At 42.0% G+C, this 22069-nt stretch overlaps 1 protein-coding gene across 5 annotated transcripts in view; it reads right to left on the bottom strand.

Annotated features, from left to right (window-relative positions):
- Positions 1-22069, bottom strand: part of LOC118358090 (protein prune homolog 2-like) — a 48307-nt gene that overhangs the window by 18650 nt on the left and 7588 nt on the right. For all 5 annotated transcript variants that reach the window (XM_035735534.2, XM_035735535.2, XM_035735536.2 and 2 more), the window contains exons 2-7: positions 16640-16747; positions 16133-16335; positions 15755-15918; positions 14393-14545; positions 13256-13350; positions 1121-1279 (exon numbers count right to left, since the gene is read on the bottom strand). In XM_035735534.2, the coding sequence (XP_035591427.1) occupies positions 1121-1279; positions 13256-13350; positions 14393-14545; positions 15755-15918; positions 16133-16335; positions 16640-16747 (882 nt within the window). The remainder of the gene's footprint in view (positions 1-1120; positions 1280-13255; positions 13351-14392; positions 14546-15754; positions 15919-16132; positions 16336-16639; positions 16748-22069) is intronic.

Here is a 22069-nt window from a genome sequence, read left to right as displayed (position 1 = left end):
CTCTGAAGCAGGTTCTCATCAAGGATTCACCTGTATTTGGCGTCATTCATTGTTCCCTCTGAAAAGCATCCCCATAGCATGATGCTGCCACCACCATGCTTCACGGTAGGGATGGTGTTAGACAGGTGTTTTTCCCCCAGACATAGTTCTTTGCATTCAGGCCATTGCCCTGTCATCAGACCACAGAATCTTTTGCCTTATGATCTCAGAGTCTTTCAAGTATCTTTTTGCAAACTCCAGGTCTTTTGTCATGCCTTTTTCTCAAGAGTGGATTTCGTCTGGCCAATTCTCCCATCTCAGCCATTAGGCCACCTCCCTTACCAAGGTCCTTCTTGCCTGGTTGTTCAGTTTGGTCAGACAGCCAGCTCTAGGCGGAGTCTGGTTAGCCTCATATGTTTTCAATTTCCCAGTGATGGAGGCCACTGTGCTCTTTGAAACTTTCAACACAAATTGTTTTATATATTCCCCAGATATATGCCTCATCACAATTCTCTTTCAGAGATTTACAGACAGTTCCTTGGATTTCATGGTATAGTTTCTGCTCTGACATGCACTGTCAACTGTTGGACCTTTTATATAGACATGTGTGTTTATTTCTAAATCATGTCCAAACAATTGAATTGGCCACAGGTGGACTCCAATCAAGTTGTAGTGACATCTCAAGGATGAGCAAAGGAAATTGGATGCACCTGAGCTCATTTTGGAGTGTCATAGCCAAGGGGCGTGAATAATTATGTAAATGAGATATTTCCGTATTTCATTTTGAATACATTTGCTAAAATTTCTAAAAACATGTTTTCACTTTGTCATTATGGGGTATTGTGTGTAGATGGGTGAGAAAAAAGATCTGTTCCATCCATTTTGAATTCAGGCTGTAACACAACAACATGTGGAATAAGTCATACCCCTTGAGTGCTTTCTGAAGGCACTGTATGTCTCTATTATGGGATGTGTGTATATGTGTGTACTAGATGACTCGTAATAATGTCCGGAATGTATTTGATACCATTCCATTAATTCCGCTCCAGCCATTACCACGAGCCCGTTCTGCCCAATTTAGGTGCCACCAACCTCCTGTGTTATCTATCTCGCGCAGCCTGATGTAAAAAAGAACACGTACCTGGTTGAGAATGTCAGAGTTTTCGGAGTACACTGCCACCTGCTGGCGTGGATGGCGAGGGTCACTCTGGCGAGATGAGACTATGACAAGACTCTCATAACCATGGTGATGACAGAAGGACTTCAACTCCCCAACCAGGCCATGGCGAGCATTCCAGTCCTAGGTTGTCATATGAAAATACCAAAGATATGTGTTAGGTTTCGTATCTGCTATATTTTGATAGATACTCTTATTTTCATATATATTTACACATACAGTGTGTACAGTATATTCAGAGTTTTATAGTTATGGTCTACTCGAGGTATTGACTTTGTCATAACATTTATTTGAGATATTGACTTTTGTCACCATTTTGTAGCACTTAAAAAAACTGACCTCCACTTAAACTGACATAAAAACTTTTTGGTTCAGTCTCATTTTGTGCATCGAGTCAAAAGTGCTTTTAATAATGCCTTTGTCTGTTTTTATGAGAGACGAAGCAGTCAGAGCACAGAGAGGGGTAAAAGAGACATTTGATGATTGATTGTTTGAAAATTAACTGTTTGCTCTTAACACATCCAACATTCCCAGCTTATGGTAATTCTCTGACAGCCCCGGTGATTGATGGAGAGAAAGTTGCATTAATTAATGGTTTTGTTTGTCAAGAGAGCTTGTTTTTTTCCCATCTATGTTTTTTTTCTCTTCAAAGATTAACAACAACGCTATGGCATCCCTAATTTCTAAGACAAAAAAAAAGTGTAAAAAAGTGTTACAGTTTAAAGCAAATAGCGAGATGAATCACTTCATTTGTTGTGTGATGGTTGTTTGTTTTTACAATGGCGAACAAGTTAACACACTTGTATTATTTTAGATAACACCCCTGCAAAAAAAAAAGACTATGTCAATATAACTTTGAATAATACAGGGAAATTGTCAACCAATTTCAAAAAAACACTACTTTAAATCAAATATAAAGAGAAAAAGATTACATTACATTTAATAGATTTTTTTAAATGACCAAATATTGTTTAAATAAGTATTGTCATTGCATGAAAGATATGTGTAAAGAACCTCAGTCTGGCATAACAATTTAGACTGGAGAGAAACTGTTATAATGTGTCCTGAGACACAGGAAGCAGTTTATAAAATGTAACTAGTGTAACACAGTATAGGAAGTGAGTAGCTAATGCACATGTGCACAGTCTTGGCATTCTCTCAACGAGTTTCATGAGGTAGTCCCCTGGAATGCATTTCAATTAACAGGTGTGCCTTGTTAAAAGTACATTTGTGGAATTTATTTCCTTCTTGATGTGTTTGAGCCAATCAGTTGTGTTGTGACAAGGTAAGGGGGTACACAGAAGATAGCCCTATTTGGTTAAAAAAAAAGTCCATATTATGGCAAGAACAGCTCAAATAAGCAAAGAGAAACGACAGTTCATCATTACTTTAAACCACCAAGAGCTATGATGAAACTGTATCTCATGAGGACCGCCACAGGAAAGGAAGACCCAGAGTTACCTCTGCTGTAGAGGATAAGTTCGTTAGAGTTAACTGCACCTCAGAAATTGCAGCCCAAATAAATGCTTCAAAGTTCAAGTAACAGACATATCTCAACTTCAACTGTTCAGACGTGAATCAAGCCTTCATGGTCAAATTGCTGCAAAGAAACCACTACTAAAGGACACCAATAAGAAGAAGAGACTTGCTTGGTGCCAAGAAACACAAGCAAATGGACATTAGACCGGTGGAAATCTGTCCTTTGGTCTGATGAGTCCAAATATGAGATTTTTGCTTCCAACCGCTGTGTCTTTGAGAGACGCAGAGTGTGGTTCCCACTGTGAAGCATGGAGGAGAAGGTGTGATGGTGTGGGGGTGCTTTGCTTATGACACTGTTGGTGATTTATTTAGAATTCAAGGCACACTTAACCAGCATGATTACCACAGTATTCTGCAGCGATATGCCATCCCATCTGGTTTGCGCTTAGTGGGACTATCATTTGATTTTCAACAGGACAATGACCCAAACACACCTCCAGGCTGTGTAAAGGCTATTTGACCAAGAAGGAGAGTGATGGAGTGCTGCATCAGATGACCTGGCCTCCACAATCACCGGACCTCAACCCAATTGAGATGGTTTGGGATGAGTTGGACCGCAGAGTGAAGGAAAAGCAGCCAACAAGTGCTCAACATATGTGGGAACTCCTTCCTGTTGGAAAAGCATTCCAGGTGAAGCTGGTTGAGTGAATGCCAAGAGTGTGCAAAGCTGTCATCAAGGCAAAGGGTGGCTACTTTGAAGAATGTAAAATATATTTTGATTTGTTCAACACTTTTTTGATTACGACATGATTCCATATATGTAATTTAATAGATTTGATGTCTTCACAATTATTCTACAATGTAGAAAATAGTCAAAATAAAGAAAAAGCCTTAAATGAGTAGTTGTGTCCAAACTTTTGACTGGTACTTTCTATGTGTGTGTTTGTGCGTGTGCGTGTGTATGCGTGTGTGCGCGCACCTGAGCTAGTGTGTGTGTACGCGAACGTGTGTCATGAGTTGTGTGGTCTGTGCCTGTGTGGGGTGCGGAAGGCCCAGTACTAGTGATGGATGGCTGCTGTAGGCATGGTGTTGCCCAGGCTGAGTCAATATTAACCTGCGTGGATGAGGGCCACACGGATTCTCTCTCGGCTCTCCCCTTGCACAATATGGCTGCTGTCAGGGAGAGCCCCATCAATCTGCTCACACACAACTGTCACCCCGGCGACACAGTCATTTTTCACCAGCGATATCCTGATGAGTGCAATGAGGCCTCCCCAGCTTTGTTAAAAACACACATATTCACTCACTCACACAGGCAAAAACACACACACACACACACACAAATGTGCGAACACATACGTTATATGAACACACACGTGCGAATGAGTGGCACGCACACTGTATATTACATGACCACACTCTACTCATGAATACAATTATGCAAACAGTGATACCGATATGTGCACACACACACACACACACACACACACACACACACACACACACACACACACACACACACACACACATGAAAAATAGAGAGAAAGTGAAGTACAAATCTTCCAGATAACACGCAGAGCCACAGTCTGTCTACCATTTGTTTGTAACATGAGTCAACATCCCCCCCATGCCCCAACACCCCCCCCATACCCAGCCCCCCAACATCCCCAAATCAGCTACAATTTCACTTACTGGGTCACAAATAGAGTACATTTTGCATCCCTTTGATATTTTAAGTTGAAATTGTGCACCAATACTGACATTTTAAAGTCTGTTATATTACATAAAGTGTTCTGAACACAGAATTGTTTTTTTAATCAATAAAAAGCCTTACATGAATAAAAACATTTTGCATTTTGATATGTCCCTCCACATGTTTTTTCCGACCTAGGGAAATGTTAACCCACTTCTAACCCCAAAATGTCTCAACCTTTTCACCATCATTGTAAAGCTCTAGTTATGTTGTTGCTTTGACAGTCATTTCTGAAGATGATTATTTATGTCATGTGATAAGTGATCCATTTCCATCTGTCCCTCATGTTAAGGTCCCACCCTGTTATGTGAACTGAACTCTCAAAACATTGAGCACATAATCATCAAATCAGTGTGACCGCAGGTGAGCTGGTTCTACTCTTCTTGCCCATTTTCTAGTGTTTTGTGGCGGAAAACAGAGCAGGTTGAGCATAAAACATCAACTCTTGTTACCAATAGACAGACAGGCTAAAAATGTTAACAATAAAGTTTTTTTTTTTGTGAAGCTTGCATTCAAATTGCCCCTCCCTGTTGCACATAACACACTTCCATTCCCCCTGTCAAAAAAGGGATTTATGGCTGATTTAAAATCAACCCTGTTACAGTCAACCCTGTTGCTGTAATGGGACTTTATTGACACTTACTATGGTTCTGTCTTGAGATGGGAAAACACGCTTCTTTATGACAAAATTGCCTAAAAGCACAGACCACATCTTCTAAACTTTCCATCTACGTCTGAGTTACTTCTAAAGAGCTCTCCCCCCCATGAAGATTCACCCCCACCTTCCCCAGTCATTCCACCTATTTAAACCACTGTATGAGCCTCTTGCTTTCCTCCCCTCCCTTTACCCCACCCCACTAATGTAGAGGATCAAAGATGTCTCAATAAAACACTTGAATACTACTCATATCATTACAAATAATGAATATTTTGGTCAATGTAACTAGATTAACAAGTTGAACATGGGAGGTCTAGCCATACATAGCTAATGCCTTTCCTTCTTTCTCTTGATAATTTGTTCCTTCTCTCTGTGTTCAACTCACTCCCTTCCTCTCTTCATCTCAGATTCTCTGCCTTTTAGCTTCCCTTTATTCTCTAGTCTATTCTCTCTCCCCCTCCCTCCCACCCACCTCTTTCTCTCTCTCCCTCCCTCCTCTTTCTCTCCCTCACTCCCTCCCACCTCTTTCTCTCTCTCCCTCCCTCCTCTTTCTCTCCCTCCCTCCCTCCCTCCCTCCTCTTTCTCTCCCTCCCTCCCTCCCTCCCTCCCTCCCTCCCTCCCTCCCTCCCTCCCTCCCTCCCTCCTCTTTCTCTCCCTCCCTCCCTCCTCTTTCTCTCCCTCCCTCCCTCCTGTTACTCTCTAGTTGTGTTTGCTCCACAGGTAGCAAGTCTTTAGTGGCTCCTCCAAGTTCTCCAACCTGCCATCATTATGCAGAATAGCCTTAGGTATAAACTTGTGCTCCATAACTCACGCCCTACGCGTGTAAATTCCCATACAAACACAGTCAAAGCAAAACACATTTCCTGCTGTCGACAACATCTCTGGCAAAGAATTAATCAACCGTTCATCCATTTAGGCTCTTTGCATACCCTTTCTGTCAGAAACACGATGCTCAGAGAGCTCCGGCACTCTTCTGAGGCGATCGTTTCGTTGCCCTGATGAATCCATCAAGCAAGGTTTGATTTATACGTCTGTCTGTGATCACAGCAGTACAGCTACAGCAAATGGAGTGGCAAGGAGCGAGCTGACACCATCCGCTCCACACACACAACTCTGTGGAACTTTGGGAGACAGCCTGGATGGGGGTAGGGGGGGGGTAAAAGTTTGACACACGACATACGCATGAATGTCTACCGCATATTCTGCTCCGTGTCCTTGATTAACCCAACAAGGGAAAAGTTTGGGGCTGTAATCTACAGATGCATTTTTTTGGTTTACTTGTCCACCATTGGCCTTTTTGCCCAAAGCAACTCAAAGGGAGGGCGATGTCTCAAACAATGGGACAATGAGTCTAGTGAGCAAGCCGTGACCACATATTTACAAACATTAAAACACGGAAGCATACACTAAAACTAAAAGTATAGTCATTGGTCATATCATATCTCTAAAGCAAGCATAGGGTGCTTATGAAATACGCTACACTCCTTGTCTTTTCAAAGACCGATGTGACTGGTGTCCTGGTCAGGCTTCATCTAATCTCTCGTGACAGACTGTCACACAGTAGCTAGCTAGCACGAGATTTGGTTGCGGTTTCTGACATTAGGCCTGATCTGACATGGCACTCCTTCCTGATTCATCATCCACAGACCTTGCAGGCCACCGTACTGGATGTCTGTCGTTTTGCAAGTTCCGACCTAACTTTGCTATTTTGTGATTAGTTTGCTGTTTATTTTTACTTTATTTTCACGAAATGTATCCGTTATTTTTGTCTTACAACCGACAAAAACTTTTGAACATCAGATCAGCAGTTACTTACCTCAATTGCGGACTCAACTTCGACTCACCTGCCCTGGGCTCTCTCTCTAATTCTCGGGATAGCCAAGAGGAAACGCCAGAGGCAAGAGGGGGATCCTGGTGAGATTAAGCAAAGAACCGGCCACCTCTTCCCTCCATTCTACTGGCTCATGTACAGTCACTCGATAACAAGATGGATGACGTCTGATCGCAAATTGCTACCCAATCAGACTCTCGAAATTGCAACATTCTTTGCTTTTCTGAAACATGGCTCTTGAACAAGATACCCCCCATGGCTATCCAACTCAATGGATTCTCCATTCACCGGGCGGACAGGACAGAGGAGTCGGGAAAAACGAGGGGGGCAGGGGTTTGCCACTACATCAACTGGTGTGCTAACTCCAGTGTGGTGGAAGTATCGCGAGCACGCCCCATCCACATCAAGTTCCTCGGTGTCCAAATCACCAAAGACTTAAAATGGTCCGAACAAACATGCACAGTCGTGAAGAAGACGCAACAACAATTCTTCCCCCTCGGGGGTTTGAAAAAGTTTGGCATGGGCCCTCAAATCCTCAAAAAGTTCTACAGCTGTACCGTTGAAAGCATTTTGGCTGGCTGTGTCACTGCCTGGCATGGCAATAGCACCGACCTCGATCGCATGGCGCTACAGAGGGTGGTGCGGACAGCCCAGTACATCACTGGGGCCATGCTCCCTGCCATCCAGGGCTTCTATATCAGGTGGTGTGTATTTATTGTCTCTATGCACACTCACAGGGCACTAAACATTCACACTCACTCCATCATCTGCTCACTCACACATAAGCACATACATTTATACTGGCTCTACACACACACCCACTCACATACAAGCTGCTGCTACTCTGTTTATCTTACATCCTGATGCCTAGTCACCTTACCCCCTGTACATATCCACCTCCATCACTTCAGTACCCCCTGGACATTGTAAAGATGGTATTGTAACTGACCCTGTATAAAGTACGCTTCCAAACTTATTGTGTTCTTCATATTCCTTCTTATTTCTCGTGTTTGTTTTTCTACTATTACATTGTTATTGATCATTGCATTGTTGGGCTTTGAGTTTGCAAGAAAGGCTGTACTTTACTTGTGCATGTGACATTAAAACTTGAAACTTGGGCCCTATTTCACAAAGCATCTCATAGTTGTAGTGCAGATCTAGGATCCCCCCCCGTCCATGTAGTCACATTCATTACAACCTAAAAGACCATTTATCATAGATCAGCACTCCTAATCTGAGACGCTTTATGAAAACAGGCCCTGGAGGCTCTGTCTGTTTGGGGTGGGGGGGGAGATGTCTGGGTCCCAAACTGACACCATCACCTGCTTGACCTAAAGGAGAGAAGAGGAAGGAGGGAGAAGAGAGAGAGGGAGAAGGAAGGAAGGAGAGAGAAGGAGAGGGAGGAAGAGAGAGAGGCCTACTCTTCAATCTTAGTCCCTGGGAGGGCCGCCCTGCACCTGCTATCCCTCATCCCATCTCATCAGAAAGGCATTTAGAGCTCCGTGACTGCAGGCCCATAATTAGCACAGATAATTATTTGCAAGGGGTGCTGGGTAAAACTGGCCTGGCATAAACAAACAGGAGGGCTCGGAGACGGATGACAAACAACATTAACATACCCTCTAACCCAGTCAAACACAATGATGATACACAGGAACACAAACACAAAAGACTGACATAAAATACCCAACTACAAACATAGCACACAATCTTTGCACCCAGCTAAAATGGCAGGTAAAACCACGACAAAATAAATGTCTAACTCACATTCAAACAAACTGGCATGTCTACACAAACACACACACACTCTCTCTCATGAATATGGTAACGTCTCTATGCACGTGGCTGCAGGCTTCTATCTCTCCTACAGTTCATCAACTCCCCAGCACGCCGACGCCAACCAACGCTTCATCTGCCGCGGCTAATTACCGGGCTTGCCGTTAGCTTAGCAGAAAACACCAAGACCCTGCATCTCCTAATATTTGTCAGCCTTCCATTTGTTCTGTTTAGGCATGTTCTTTTAAAATGTTAACCAATGAAAAATAAACACGCTGACAATGAAAAACTATGTGGCATGTATTAGCTTGTATTAAAATTCTAAGGCAGATTACATACAGTCAGGTCCAAAATTATTGCCACCCTTGATAAAAATGATATAAAAAGACTATGAAATAAATCATTCAAATACTGAGCTATACTGTATGCTCAAAAAAATGGGAACTTATATTATTTTATGCTAATATAATTGCTCAGAGAGAGAGATTGTGTTGATAAATAATATGATTTATTTTTTAAGATGGGGTGCCAATAATTATGAAACCTGTTTTCAATCCTCTGGCACCCTCCCCTTGAGAGGATACCGTCACTGAGCCTCTTTCCAGATTGTAGACCAATTTTGGTCTAAGCTTATCGACTGCCTTCTTCAATTCAAACCACAGGTGTAGATGGCGAATGCAAAATGTTGATTTTGCGGTCAATTAACTATTTATTTGTGGATGTTGATGTGTGCATGGGGATATATCTTGTAGATCTGGAGGCTTGGTGAACTTAAGATACAAACAAGTTCTGTAATTCTCCAACTTTGGCCTTTGGCTTTTTCTTTGCCTCCCGAACTATCTTCCTCACTGTGCATGGGGACAAGATACACTTGCGTCCAATACCAGGCAAGTTTACCACTGTTCTAGCGGTTTTAAACTTCTTAGGTGTTGCCCTAATAGTGGTAAGTGGTATATATTCTTCTTCTTTTTTTTAACCCATTGTCTTATCAAGGTCAACAACCATGTCTATTTTCGTTTGCGAGCTCTTTGGCTTTTCCCATGGTGATGGATGACAAAGGGATTTTACATGTGTGTTACCTCGTTTTTATACCCCAGTGAAACAGGAAGCCATGGAAGGCCACTATGCAGTTCCTTAAACTGAGATTAAAAAGTGGAATATTACTGCAGATTCTTTTACTTTATTTACAAGAATCTTTTGACTCCGTCCTATCTTTATGAGAAAAAAGATTACTTGTTAAACGAAATCTCTTTCTCTGAATAATTGTATTTCTCTACATACAATATAGCTCTATATTTGGTTTCTTTTATATAATCTTTTTTTTATCATTTTGGACTCATTTTTATCATTTTAACTTCTCTCAAAGTAAGAAAAACATTAAGATGTCATAAAATGTGCCTTTAAGTCAGGGGTATAAAACCGGGGGTCAGCGGAGGTACTGCAGAGGGTCCGTGAAAATATTGTAAATAAAATGATAATAATAATAATTAAACACGTTTTTTAATATTTCTTGGCTAACCCCTGTTAAAAATAGTTAAACAGCTGCTCTTATCAAAAATGTGTTTGGAGTTACCTTTATAGTTAATAAGCTATGTTGTTATAAGTATAATGTGGGGAGGTAAACAATTGTGAAAAACTATCTACCAAATCTATTATTTAAAAAATGTTGATTACTTCTCCTTGCCATTATCATTTACCAGATATGTATGATGGGGGTCCCTGGGTTGCCGGTTGGCCTGGGAGGAGTCTCTGGTCAAGAAAAGGCTGAAGACCCCTGTTTTAAGTATTACTTGTAGGATAATGGAAGCTGATTTTGTTTTGATATTTGTGTAAGGAAAGAACGTTTAGGAACATTCTACTGTACAAAACTTGGAACTTGGTTAAACTGGATTAAACGTGTATAAGTTACCGAAATGTAACTTATACAAGTAACTTCATTACTACATAAGAGAAAGCGGAATAGAGAGAGAGAGAGATAAAGAGAGAGAGAGTGATCCAGATGGCTCAATCACCCTGAAGAGTGGGAGAAATCGCTATTTGTTTTTCCATCAAAGAAGATTAGCAACAAGTCAATTTGCTAAATAATAAATAAATGCTCCCATTTTGGTAAATGGGTTTTTGTGAAAGTTAGAGGCACTTAGGGCTGATTGCCTCGCTTTGCTTACACTGAGTCAGAGAAGCACAGAGACTACATTCACAGAGACTACATTCACAGAGACGAACATACAGTCACGGCAATACCTAGAAACACAGACACAGCCCGTACCACTTTACTTGGATAGTCCCAAATAGATGGTTTGTAGATGTTCAGTAGATGGTCAACTAACTGAACAACATCTTAATTAACTATCCACTAGCCCTAACTCCACCCTAACTTAACCTTAACCCCAACCTTAACCCCAACCCTAACTTAACCCTAACCCCTGTAACTCTTAACCTAACCCTAGACAGCTGCTGCACGTCAACAGAGTCGCCCTCATTGATAGTTGGTTGATAGTTGGTTGATAGTTTGAGCATCTGTAGATCGTCTATAGGGGACTTTCCAAATAAAGTGTGACCTACACGGATCCATTGGTAGAGTGCTACAGACAGGGACACAGACACAGAGACAGGTGTACAGATGTCTGAATGATAATAATGTATTACTAATGTAGACCCACCAGAGGCAGAGACAGTGGATTGGAACGGTCTTCCTTATGGATTGATATCCGTCTCGCTAACCCCTACTTCTTCACTCTCTTCTATTCAACACTGTCGCACGACATACAGGCAGACTGATGTATATTTGTCCATGTATCTATCCACATAAGTACTTATACCCAACACACTCTGGGGCTTACTCTTGTGCTAACAAGACAATCAGCGCTACAAATCGCTTCCACAGCACTGGTAAAAATCCCCAATCCCTCTCTCTTTACCCACCCACCCACACACATGCACAAAGATAAACACACACACTAAAGAACAGGCACACACACACACACACACACACACACACTCCATTATGGGCTAATTGAATCTAATTTATTTAGTTTTTGAAACGCATTTAAGGCAAACCTAAATGATGTGCTTAGCGTTTTGTTCTTCTCAAACACAATTAAAAAATAATATATAAATATATACATACTGCAAATGACATGCATATAACGGATTCATTTGGAGCCCTCGCAGGTCATTAGTAACCCACCATGACGCTGCTGAGTCGCGCGTCCGCTGGCTCCACCACCGCCCCTGGCCATTTATTCTATATTAAGTCCCTAATGGGCCCTCTCCTTGGGCTGGTAAAATATGCACAGAAGTCCAGCGCACAAAGCCATTCAAATGAACGGTTATTTATTCGCTAAACGAGGATATGATGTTTAATGTTCCTTAGACGTAGGTAGTTCCGGGGGAGGCAGAGCTACCCCTACAGCTATAGACATCATTTATTTTACACATACCCTAATATCGCACGCCAGGCAGCAGGGGAGAAAAATGGCTTTGGAAAAGAAAAAGATATAAAGAAATAATAAATGAATTGGAGAGACACATTAGAAGTTGCAGTGGAGAGAGAGAGCAGGGAGGGATACAAAATCACAAACACGCGGGTGTCTGGAAGCACCCTCTATGTGTGTGAGAGAGAGAGAGAGAGAGAGAGAGAGAGAGAGAGAGAGAGAGAGAGAGAGAGAGAGAGAGAGAGAGAGAGAGAGAGAGAGAGAGAGAGAGAGAGAGAGAGAGAGAGAGAGAGAGAGAGAGACAGAGACAGAGACAGAGACAGAGAGAGACACATTAGAAGTTGCAGTGGAGAGAGAGCAGGGAGGGATACAAAAGCACAAACACGCGGGTGTCTGGAAGCACCCTCTATGTGTGTGAGAGAGAGAGAGAGAGAGACGGAGAGAGAGAGAGAGAGAGACAGACAGACAGAGAGACAGAGAGAGACAGAGAGAGACAGAGCGAGAGAGAGAGACAGAGAGAGAGAGAGAGAGGAGGGAGGGAGGGAGGGAGGGAGGGAGGGAGGGAGGGAGGGAGGGAGGGAGGAGGGAGGGAGGGAGGGAGGGAGGGAGGGAGGGACAGAGAGACAGAGAGAGACAGAGAGAGAGAGAAATAGAGATAGAGAAGGTCTCGAGCTCCCTTGTGGCTTTTAGTTTCCACAGTAAGAAGTGGAAGTGGTTTAGACAGGTAGGGGTTTAAAATGCAGAGCCCAGTGTGGTGCACCTGGCTGTGACACATGTATTTAGGCTCCTATTTCCATAACATCTCAATGCAAAAGAACACAGAGGGTCCCATAAAAACGCAAAAGTCTGTGTCATTAAAGGTTGCCATAAAAAGTTTAGGATTAAGTTAAATGGGGAAAGTAATACTGAAATGCTCTACCTGACGCCAAATGAAAGTTTTGTCTTCTTTGTTGTGTCATCACTTCTATTTTAAAAGCACTTATAGCTACAACTTTTTGCTTCGGACTCCTTCGGCTTGCCAGTCAAGTTGTATTAGAGCATTGTTTGCATTACATTTTATTACACAATTTAACTGTAAACACAAAATAACTATATCAGGCTAACCAAATGGTAAAATGTGTTTATTTTCCTTTTCTAGTTTGGTTTTGCTAATGACCTTTGATCTTACCTCCAGATCTACTGGCACAGTGGTGAAAGACATGGTCAGCTCCCCATCAGAGAACTCCTTCAGCTCCTTCAGAAACATCTGCTCTATGTCCAAACCTGTCACACACACGCACACGCACACACACACACACACGCACACACACACAATGTATAGATTGCAGGGTTTGGGATCAATTCCACAAATTCCAACAAATGTCTGCTCCCTGTAATACCACTAATTCAATTCAATTACCGATATTCTCCTGCAACGAGGACACACACACACACACACACACACTTTTCACCAATGGGAGTACACGTTTGGAAGAGGTAAATAGTAATTGAAGCCGCCTAATATGAATTAGAAATACACTGTACGTGTAATGTCACTGTTAAAGCACTGGCAGTCCTGTTATACTGTAGATACAAATATATCGATACAAATGTGAAATTATTTTTAAAAACCTGAGTGTACAAAACATCCTAACAATGAATAGCACCCCCTTTTGCCCTCAGAACAGCCTCAATTTCGCCAGGGCATGGACTCTACAAGGTGTTGAAAGCGTTCCACAGGGATGCTGGCCCATGTTGGCTCCAATGCGTCCCACAGTTGTGTCAAGTTGGCTGGATGTCCTTTGGGTGGTGGACCATTCTTGATACAAAAGGGAAACTGTTGAGTGTGAAAAACCCAGCAGCATTGCAGTTCTTGACACACTCAAACCGGTGTGCCTGGCATCTACTACCATAGGCACTTAAATCTTTTGTCTTGCCCATCTTGCCCAGTTGACTCAAGGCTTAAAAATCCTTTAACCGGTCTCTTCCCCTTCATCTACACAGATTGAAGTGGATTTAACAAGTGACATCAATAAGGGATCATAGCTTTCACCTGGATTCACCTGGTCAGCCTGTCATGGAAAGAGCAGGTTTTTGTACACTCAGTGTATACAAAGTACATGTCATTGAATTCAAGTTTATTCAATTCTGAATTCTAATTAAATTCCAACTATATCTTTTACAATTTCCCAAACAGCCTAACTCCAATTCAAGTCCAATTCCAATTCCATTAATTCAATTGTCCACTTCATGAGTTACATCGCCGCAGGCAGGCAAGCAGGCAGGCAGGCAGGCAGACACAATCCAGCCAGCTGCAAACACACACCTTGAAACTGGGCCTCGCCAGCGTTAGGACCGGTTGTGACATCATAGGGGGAGATGCTGCTTCTCTCTTCCAATGCCCTCAGCAGCTCCTCCAGGTCCACCGAGCAGTGGCCAACTTGGATCCACATCACCTCTGACTGTAGCCGCAGGGCCTCTGAGAAAACACACACAGGCTGCATCAAAAACAAACCGATAGTCAGTCATCGGTGTTATATTAGACCATGTCGTCCTATTATGTTTGTAAATGGCACTGAAACCACCCGGGGGAAAAATGTACAGGCCACAAATATCTCAGGGATACTGCATCTAGACCATCATATCATACAGAGGTACTCTCACAAAGTGATGTCAGTGACATCAGTTCAACTCATCCCACTCAGGAGCTGTTGGGTGGTGCTGTGCTCCGTAAAGCACAGCACCCTTGACTGTATGTGAATGGACGAAGCCGTCGATGACCACACGCCGTTCATTCCTGTGTGACGACTCAACGGCACAGTTGAAGCTCAGGAAGTCGGTTTCAGCTTTCTAAGATGGCGTCTCATGCGGGGGATTCTCAAGACATTACATGCGTAGTTTGAGCCACCCGGGGGAAGTGACGTTGCAGGCTGCCAGTAGCAGCGAAACTATCCTAATAACCTTTTTCTGTGTGCAATTTCAAAATAAATGGTTCAAGGACATACATTTGGTGTAATCAAAGCAATTATTGGTACCTTGATTGTCTCTTAATGATTTATTTATTTACACAAATATTGCCCTAGAAGATTGGCATTTTACCTTTCACTATAATTGGGATATCCTGCTTTCTGAAAACAACAGCCTGCAGTACCCCGGTCGGCCTTGAAATTCATGGCTTCAATGAGAGGGGGCAGTTGTTCTCTCCTCCACAGAACACATACACACACGCACACACATTCACACACTATCCGGTAAATCACAGCTAAGACATAGGGATACGCAATGGAGAACAACAAGATTGCTTGCTTGGTTGCTTGTTTGACTGATTTATTGGCAGGGGGAAGAACACACACACACACACCATGCACTCATGCATGCACACACGCACACACCTGCCATGTCAGAGGTAGTGAATCATAACGGTGTGTTTAAAGTGTCAAATACAACAAACCCAGCAACCCAGAGGGGTTGAAAGAAACACACACAGGCAGACGCACATGTACACATTCTGACACTCTTTCTTCTATTCTCTTTCTGTCTAGATGTCATGACTTGTTACTCTTTATTCCCCTCCCTCGGCCATGCACATACCCTCTCTCCTGGTGGGTGTTAACCGAGTCATATCGGGGTTCTTTGTGTGTGTCCTGCGTCGGCCCATTACCCCCAGGGGGGCGCCATCGGCCCTCACCTCCTAAGAGCTCCCCCAGCGGTGCACAGATCGGCTCCACTGCCTCTTGAAGAATCTCCCTGGCGACCACCATCGCCATGGACAACACCCCCTCCTTTCCTGCCCGTTGCTCGTGGTGATGGACCACTCGGAGGATGCTGGACTCCAGAGCTTCATAGTCGGAGCTGGATCAGACAGGGGAGGGGATCATTACACTACATCTGCACAAAGCCCTCAGGGCCAGTCTGAAACAATAAACACACATTTTCATAATATACCATCTAACACACACATCAGACAATACAGACACCCAAATGTACAAACACACGCAAAATATCACCCATATGATTTATCCCATCAATTTTGTGTGTGTGCGCATATGTGGGTGTGTGCGTGTACCTGTCGAGCACATCGTCCCTCATCAAAGTGAGGGAGAGTTTTCCTCTGTGGTGGAGCTGCAGTAGTTTGATGTCGTCTCTCCACAGCAGAGCAGACTCACACACCCTAACCCTCTTAAGGTACTGCACTGTCTCCCCCGGCAACCCCACGTCACATTTCTGACCACACAGGACCGGGACATACACACAATCTGATCGCTCCTTCTACGAGAGAGACACACACACACACACAGAAAGTACAAATACAAGACACAAAAATAAACGTAAACTCAACCTCCAACACATAAACAAGTACACAAAGGCTACAATACAGACACATGCAAACACACACACACACACACACACACACACACACACACACACACACACACACACACACACACACACACACACACACACACACACACACACACACACACACACACACACACACACACACACACACACACACACACACAAATCACATACATAAATACCATGCACACGTGAACATGTCCCCACACATTACCTGGTTGAGGAAATAGGCGTAACAAAGTGTTGAAGCCACAGAATCTACATCTGGGTCCTCCTCCCCTCCTAGGACAGCATGGACTTTAGGACAGTCAGGTCCTGATGCCTGGAACAAACAAAGAGACAAACACACATACAGAAGAGGTTGACAAGATCATGCAGCATCAGAGTTATTGCATTGACAACGTTTACACTTCAGTTTGTTTTTCTGTTCTGTGGATTAGCAAGCATTTTAAAGTAGCTGTAGTATGACCTGAAATATGACCCATAATTAATTACAGTATGAGTGAAATCGTTTTCCTTCCAAAAAGTGGTAATTAAGTATGTTACAAATAAGCATTTGAGTTGGAATGGTTTTGGCATATACACTCCTAGAAAAAAAATGGTTCTTTGGGGTTCTATATAGAAACGTTTGGTTCTTTGGATGAGATTAAATAACCCTTTACTCAAAAAAGTTGTATATATACACAGTGCTTTCAAAAAGTATTCATACCCCTTGACTTATTGCACATTTTGTTGTGTTAGACTGAATTAAAAAAAATAATTAGCTAGATTTTTTTTTAATCACCCAACTACAAACTATACCACATAATGACAAAGTGAAAACATGTTTAGGAATTTTTTTCAAAGGTATTGAAAATGAAATATAGAAATATCTAATTTACATAAGTATTCACACCCCTGAGCCAAAACATGTATAATCCCCTTTGGCAGCGATTACAGCTGTGAGTCTTTCTGGGTAAGTCTCTAAGAGCTTTGCACACCTGGATTGTACAATATTTGCACATTATTATTTTTTTTAATTCTTCAAGCTTTGTCAAGTTGGTTGTTGATCATTGCATAACAGCCATTGTCAAGTCTTGCCATAGATTTTTAAGCCAATTTAAGTCCAACTGTAACTAGGCCACTCAGGATTGTTGTCTTGGTAAGCAACTCCAGTGTATATTTGGCCTTGTGTTTTAGGTTATTGTCCTGCTGAAAGGTGAATTTGTCTACCAATTTGTCTGGTGAAAGCAGACTGAACCAGGTTTTCCTCTAGGATTTTGCCTGTGCTTAACTCTATTCTATTCTTTTTACCCCCCCCCCCCAAAAAAAAAACTCACTAAGTGAAACCTTGCCAATGACAAGCATACCCATAACATGATGCAGCCACCACCATGCTTGAAAATATGAAGACTTCATGATGTGTTGTCTTGGATATGCCCCAAATATAACGCTTTGTGTTCAGAACATAATGTTAATTTCATTGCCAAATGTTAATTTAGTGCCTTATTGCAAACAAGATGCATGTTTTGGAATATTTGTATTCTGTACAGGCTTCCTTCTTTTCATTCTGTCATTTATGTTAGTGTTGTGGAGTAACTACAATGTTGTTGATCCATCCTCATTTTTTCTCATATCACAGCCATTCAACTCTGTAACTGTTTTAAAGTCACCATTGGCGTCATGGTGAAATCTCTAAGCAGTTTCCTTCCTCTCCGTTAACTGAGTTAGGGGGAGGCCTGTATCTCTTTTAGTGACTGGGTGTATTGATACACCACCCAAAGTGTAATTAATAACTTCAACATGCTCAAAATGATATTAAATGTCTATAAAAAAAAGTGTTTACCCATCTACCAATTCTTTGCAAAGCACTGGAAAACCTCTCTGGTCATTGTGGTGAAATCTGTGTTTGAAATTAGTTATGTTACTTACCTACAGTGGGGAGAACAAGTATTTGATACACTGCCGATTTTGCAGGTTTTCCTACTTAAAAAGCATGTAGAGGTCTGTAATTTTTATCATAGGTACACTTCAACTGTGAGAGACGGAATCTCAAACAAAAATCCAGAAAATCACATTGTATGATTTTTAAGTAATTAATTTGCGTTTTATTGCATGACATAAGTATTTGATCACCTACCAACCAGTAAGACGGGCCTGGACATGCGCTGGCTTGAGAAAGGGGGACCTTGCGTGCGCTGCAGGATTTTAATCCATGACGGCGTAGTGTGTTACTAATGGTTTTGTTTGAGACTGTGGTCCCAGCTCTCTTCAGGTCATTGACCAGGTCCTGCCGTGTAGTTCTGGCCTGATCCCTCACCTTCCTCATGATCATTGATGCCCCACGAGGTGAGATCTTGCATGGAGTCCCAGACCGAGGGTGATTGACCGTCATCTTGAACTTCTTCCATTTTCTAATAATTGCGCCAACAGTTGTTGCCTTCTCACCAAGCTGCTTGCCTACTGTCCTGTAGCCCATCCCAGCCTTGTGAAGGTCTACAATTTTATCCCTGGCCAAGACCAGCATTCTGGTCTTGGCCATTGTGGAGAGGTTGGAGTCTGTTTGATTGAGTGTGTGGACAGGTGTCTTTTATACAGGTAACGAATTTAATAGTTAATACAGGTAATGAGTGGAGAACAGGAGGGCTTGTTAAAGAAAAACTAACATGTCTGTGAGAGCCGGAATTCTTACTGGTTGGTAGGTGATCAAATACTTATGTCATGCAATAAAATGCGAATTAATTACTTAAAAATCATACAATGTGATTTTCTGGATTTTAGTTTTAGATTCCGTCTCTCACAGTTGAAATGTACCTATGATAAAAATTACAGACCTCTACATGCTTTGTAAGTGTGAAAACCTGCAACATCGGCAGTGTATCAAATACTTGTTCTCCCCACTGTATGTGTGGGGCACAGAGATGAGGTAGTCATTAAAAAATGATGTTGAACACTATTATTGCACACAGAGTGAGTCCATTCAACTTATTATGTGACTTGTTAAGCACATTTCTACTCCTGAACTTATTTACGATTGCCATAACAAAGGGGTTGAATATTTAATGACAAATGACATTTCAGCTTTTAATTTTTAATTAAATGTCTAAACATTTCTAAAAACATAGTTCTACTTTGACATTGTGGGGTATTGTGTGTAGGCCAGTGGCACAAAATATAAATGTAATCCATTTTAAATTCAGGGGCATGATTTTACACAAAAATGGCTAGCTGACGTCCAACACCATTAGCTCACTACGGCAAGGGGAAGATCGAATGTATATTTTGAAACATTGTGCCGAGGTCTGAATGGCAAACTACAAGGTTCAAACAAACTTGTGCTGTTGCAAACTAAATACTATCAAGAAGCAAGAGGAAATAATGTTTAATAAAAGCATACTCTCTTAGATAAAGGGTTCTATATTGACTTTTTTGGGTCAATTCAAAATGTAACTGCCATTCTGACTCAAAAAACAACTGCCAATTCATTCCAGCATGACAAGTAGCCTACCAATAAGCACGTTATTTTCAATGTATTAAAGTAAGCAAAGTTGATTATTTAATTGAAATATATAAAGCCAAAGTCATATGATATAAACTATAGGCTAGATAAATAAAGATGAAACATTATTAGAAATTGAGCACATTTGTTAGCTAGCTACCTAGCTAACTCTGCTAGCTAAATATAAAAAGTTAGATTACTTTAATTCACCACTTTATAAGCCAGCTAACTCTTTTAAATAAACATTATTTTTTTATTATGTGATATTCCAAATAGAGCTACAGACGCAGCCTGACATTGGCATTATAGACATTTGTTTGTCTTATGTCAGTATTTCAGTGTGGAGTCAATTTAGGGGACAAGCCTGTTTCATGAAGCCATAGAAGACTGTGGCTGACAAAGGGGGAATATATAAATGACTTATTATAAATGAAATATGATAAGCATTAACAAACTATGTTTTGCTCAGTTTGGCAGTAACACAGAACTAACAGAGGCAGAGGATATCTCTAGTGGTTGCTGCTGACAACAACTGCATGTCAGTTGTTCTTCTACATCATAGTAATTCTATGTCTGCATCACATTTTGTCTTCATTGTGGCAGATTAACTCATGCTTTGTTCTGAAGATTATCTCATGTTTTTGCTCCTTCTTATTCTCTGGAACCAGTCAAACATGTAGCCCAACGGCTAAGGAGTTGGACGTGTGGCAGGAGCTGGACGTGTGGCGGGAGTTGGACCTGCGGCCGAAGGGTGGCCAGTTCAAATCCCAGGTGGCCGCTTGAAAAACAAAAATGGGTAGAAGTGATCTGACAACAATAGGGCTGCTGGGTTCACACCTGCAAACAATTCCCCTACAGTTGAGTCCTTGAACAAGGCTCTTAACCCCACAACATGCTCTCCATCCAGGGTTGCTGCATGCAGTTTGAACCTGTGACTGTCTTAACTGTATGTTTGGGGGGATTGAGAACTGAGCAAAAGACACATTTTTGTTGTTCACTGTAACTAATGGCCAAAGTACAGTATATTGTATTGTAATTGTAAAGAAGTCAACCAGTTGATAGGGGCCATCATTCAAACAAAGAAATGGCCACCAGTGCATATTTCCAAATTATGTTTGCATACAGTGCTGTGAAGTATTTGCCCCCATGCAAATTTGTTCTACTTCTGCATATTTTTGATACTGAATGTTTTTGATACTGAATGTCTTCAACCAAATCCAAATATTAAATAAAGGGAACCTGAGTGAACAAATAACACAACAATTACATAATTGTTCAGAATTAGTTGGGTAACATAGATAATTAAGATGTTTATTTTGCATAATATGCTTATGTGAGATACTTGTCATTAGAATGTATCCTTTTGGACTATAGGGTTGGCAGTTGCACTTTTCCCTCAGGTGGGGCTCAGTCACCTGGGGCCCAGAGAGGGGAGAGGTCAGGCTTGTCTTTCACATGTCCCTGGTGCTATGCAGAATATCAGAAAGGGAAGGAGACAGAATGGAACATTGTCTTCATATGTGAATGTGTCTTTACCTGTTCTTAAACCATGTGAAGGGATGGAGTGATTAATGGGGAACCAATTACTTGTCTCCACCTTGCCTGTGCGCTTATCCTGGGATAGTGTATGACCTAGAGGCTCACTCCCCTCAGTGAGCTTGTCCAGGAGTGGGGTCAAGAGGGAGTTTATTTGATATGGGAGTATCTAGAGTTGACAATTGATATATGCCATTGGATGAGTTGGTGATTTTGTACTATGAAGTACCAGGAACGAGATTAGAACCTGTCTTAGGGAACAAACTGAACGATAATTTATAGCAAATGCTATTTGGCTATGGGATACTTCTCTCTCTCTCAAGTAAGTCTTTCTTTGTGAACAGTTCCTAAGATCCGGTCATGGTCTGGGGCGGTGTGTCATAGCACCATCGGACTGAGCTTGTTGTCATTGCAGGCAATCTCAACCCTGTGATTTCCTGCAAGACAGGAATGCAGTGTTCTGCCATTACCAGCGAAGAGCCCGGATCTCAATCCCATTGAGCACGTCTGGGACGTGTTGGATCGAAGGGTGAGGGCTAGGTCCATTTCCTCCAGAAATGTCCAGGAACTTGCAGGTGCCTTGGTGGAAGTGTGGAGTAACATCTCACAGCAAGAACTGGCAAATCTGGT

The sequence above is a fragment of the Oncorhynchus keta genome, chromosome 25, assembly GCF_023373465.1.
Source record: "Oncorhynchus keta strain PuntledgeMale-10-30-2019 chromosome 25, Oket_V2, whole genome shotgun sequence".
Classification (NCBI taxonomy): Eukaryota; Metazoa; Chordata; class Actinopteri; order Salmoniformes; family Salmonidae; genus Oncorhynchus; species Oncorhynchus keta.
The sequence above is the reverse complement of the archived record's forward strand: the minus strand, read 5'-3'. Positions and strand labels throughout refer to the sequence as shown.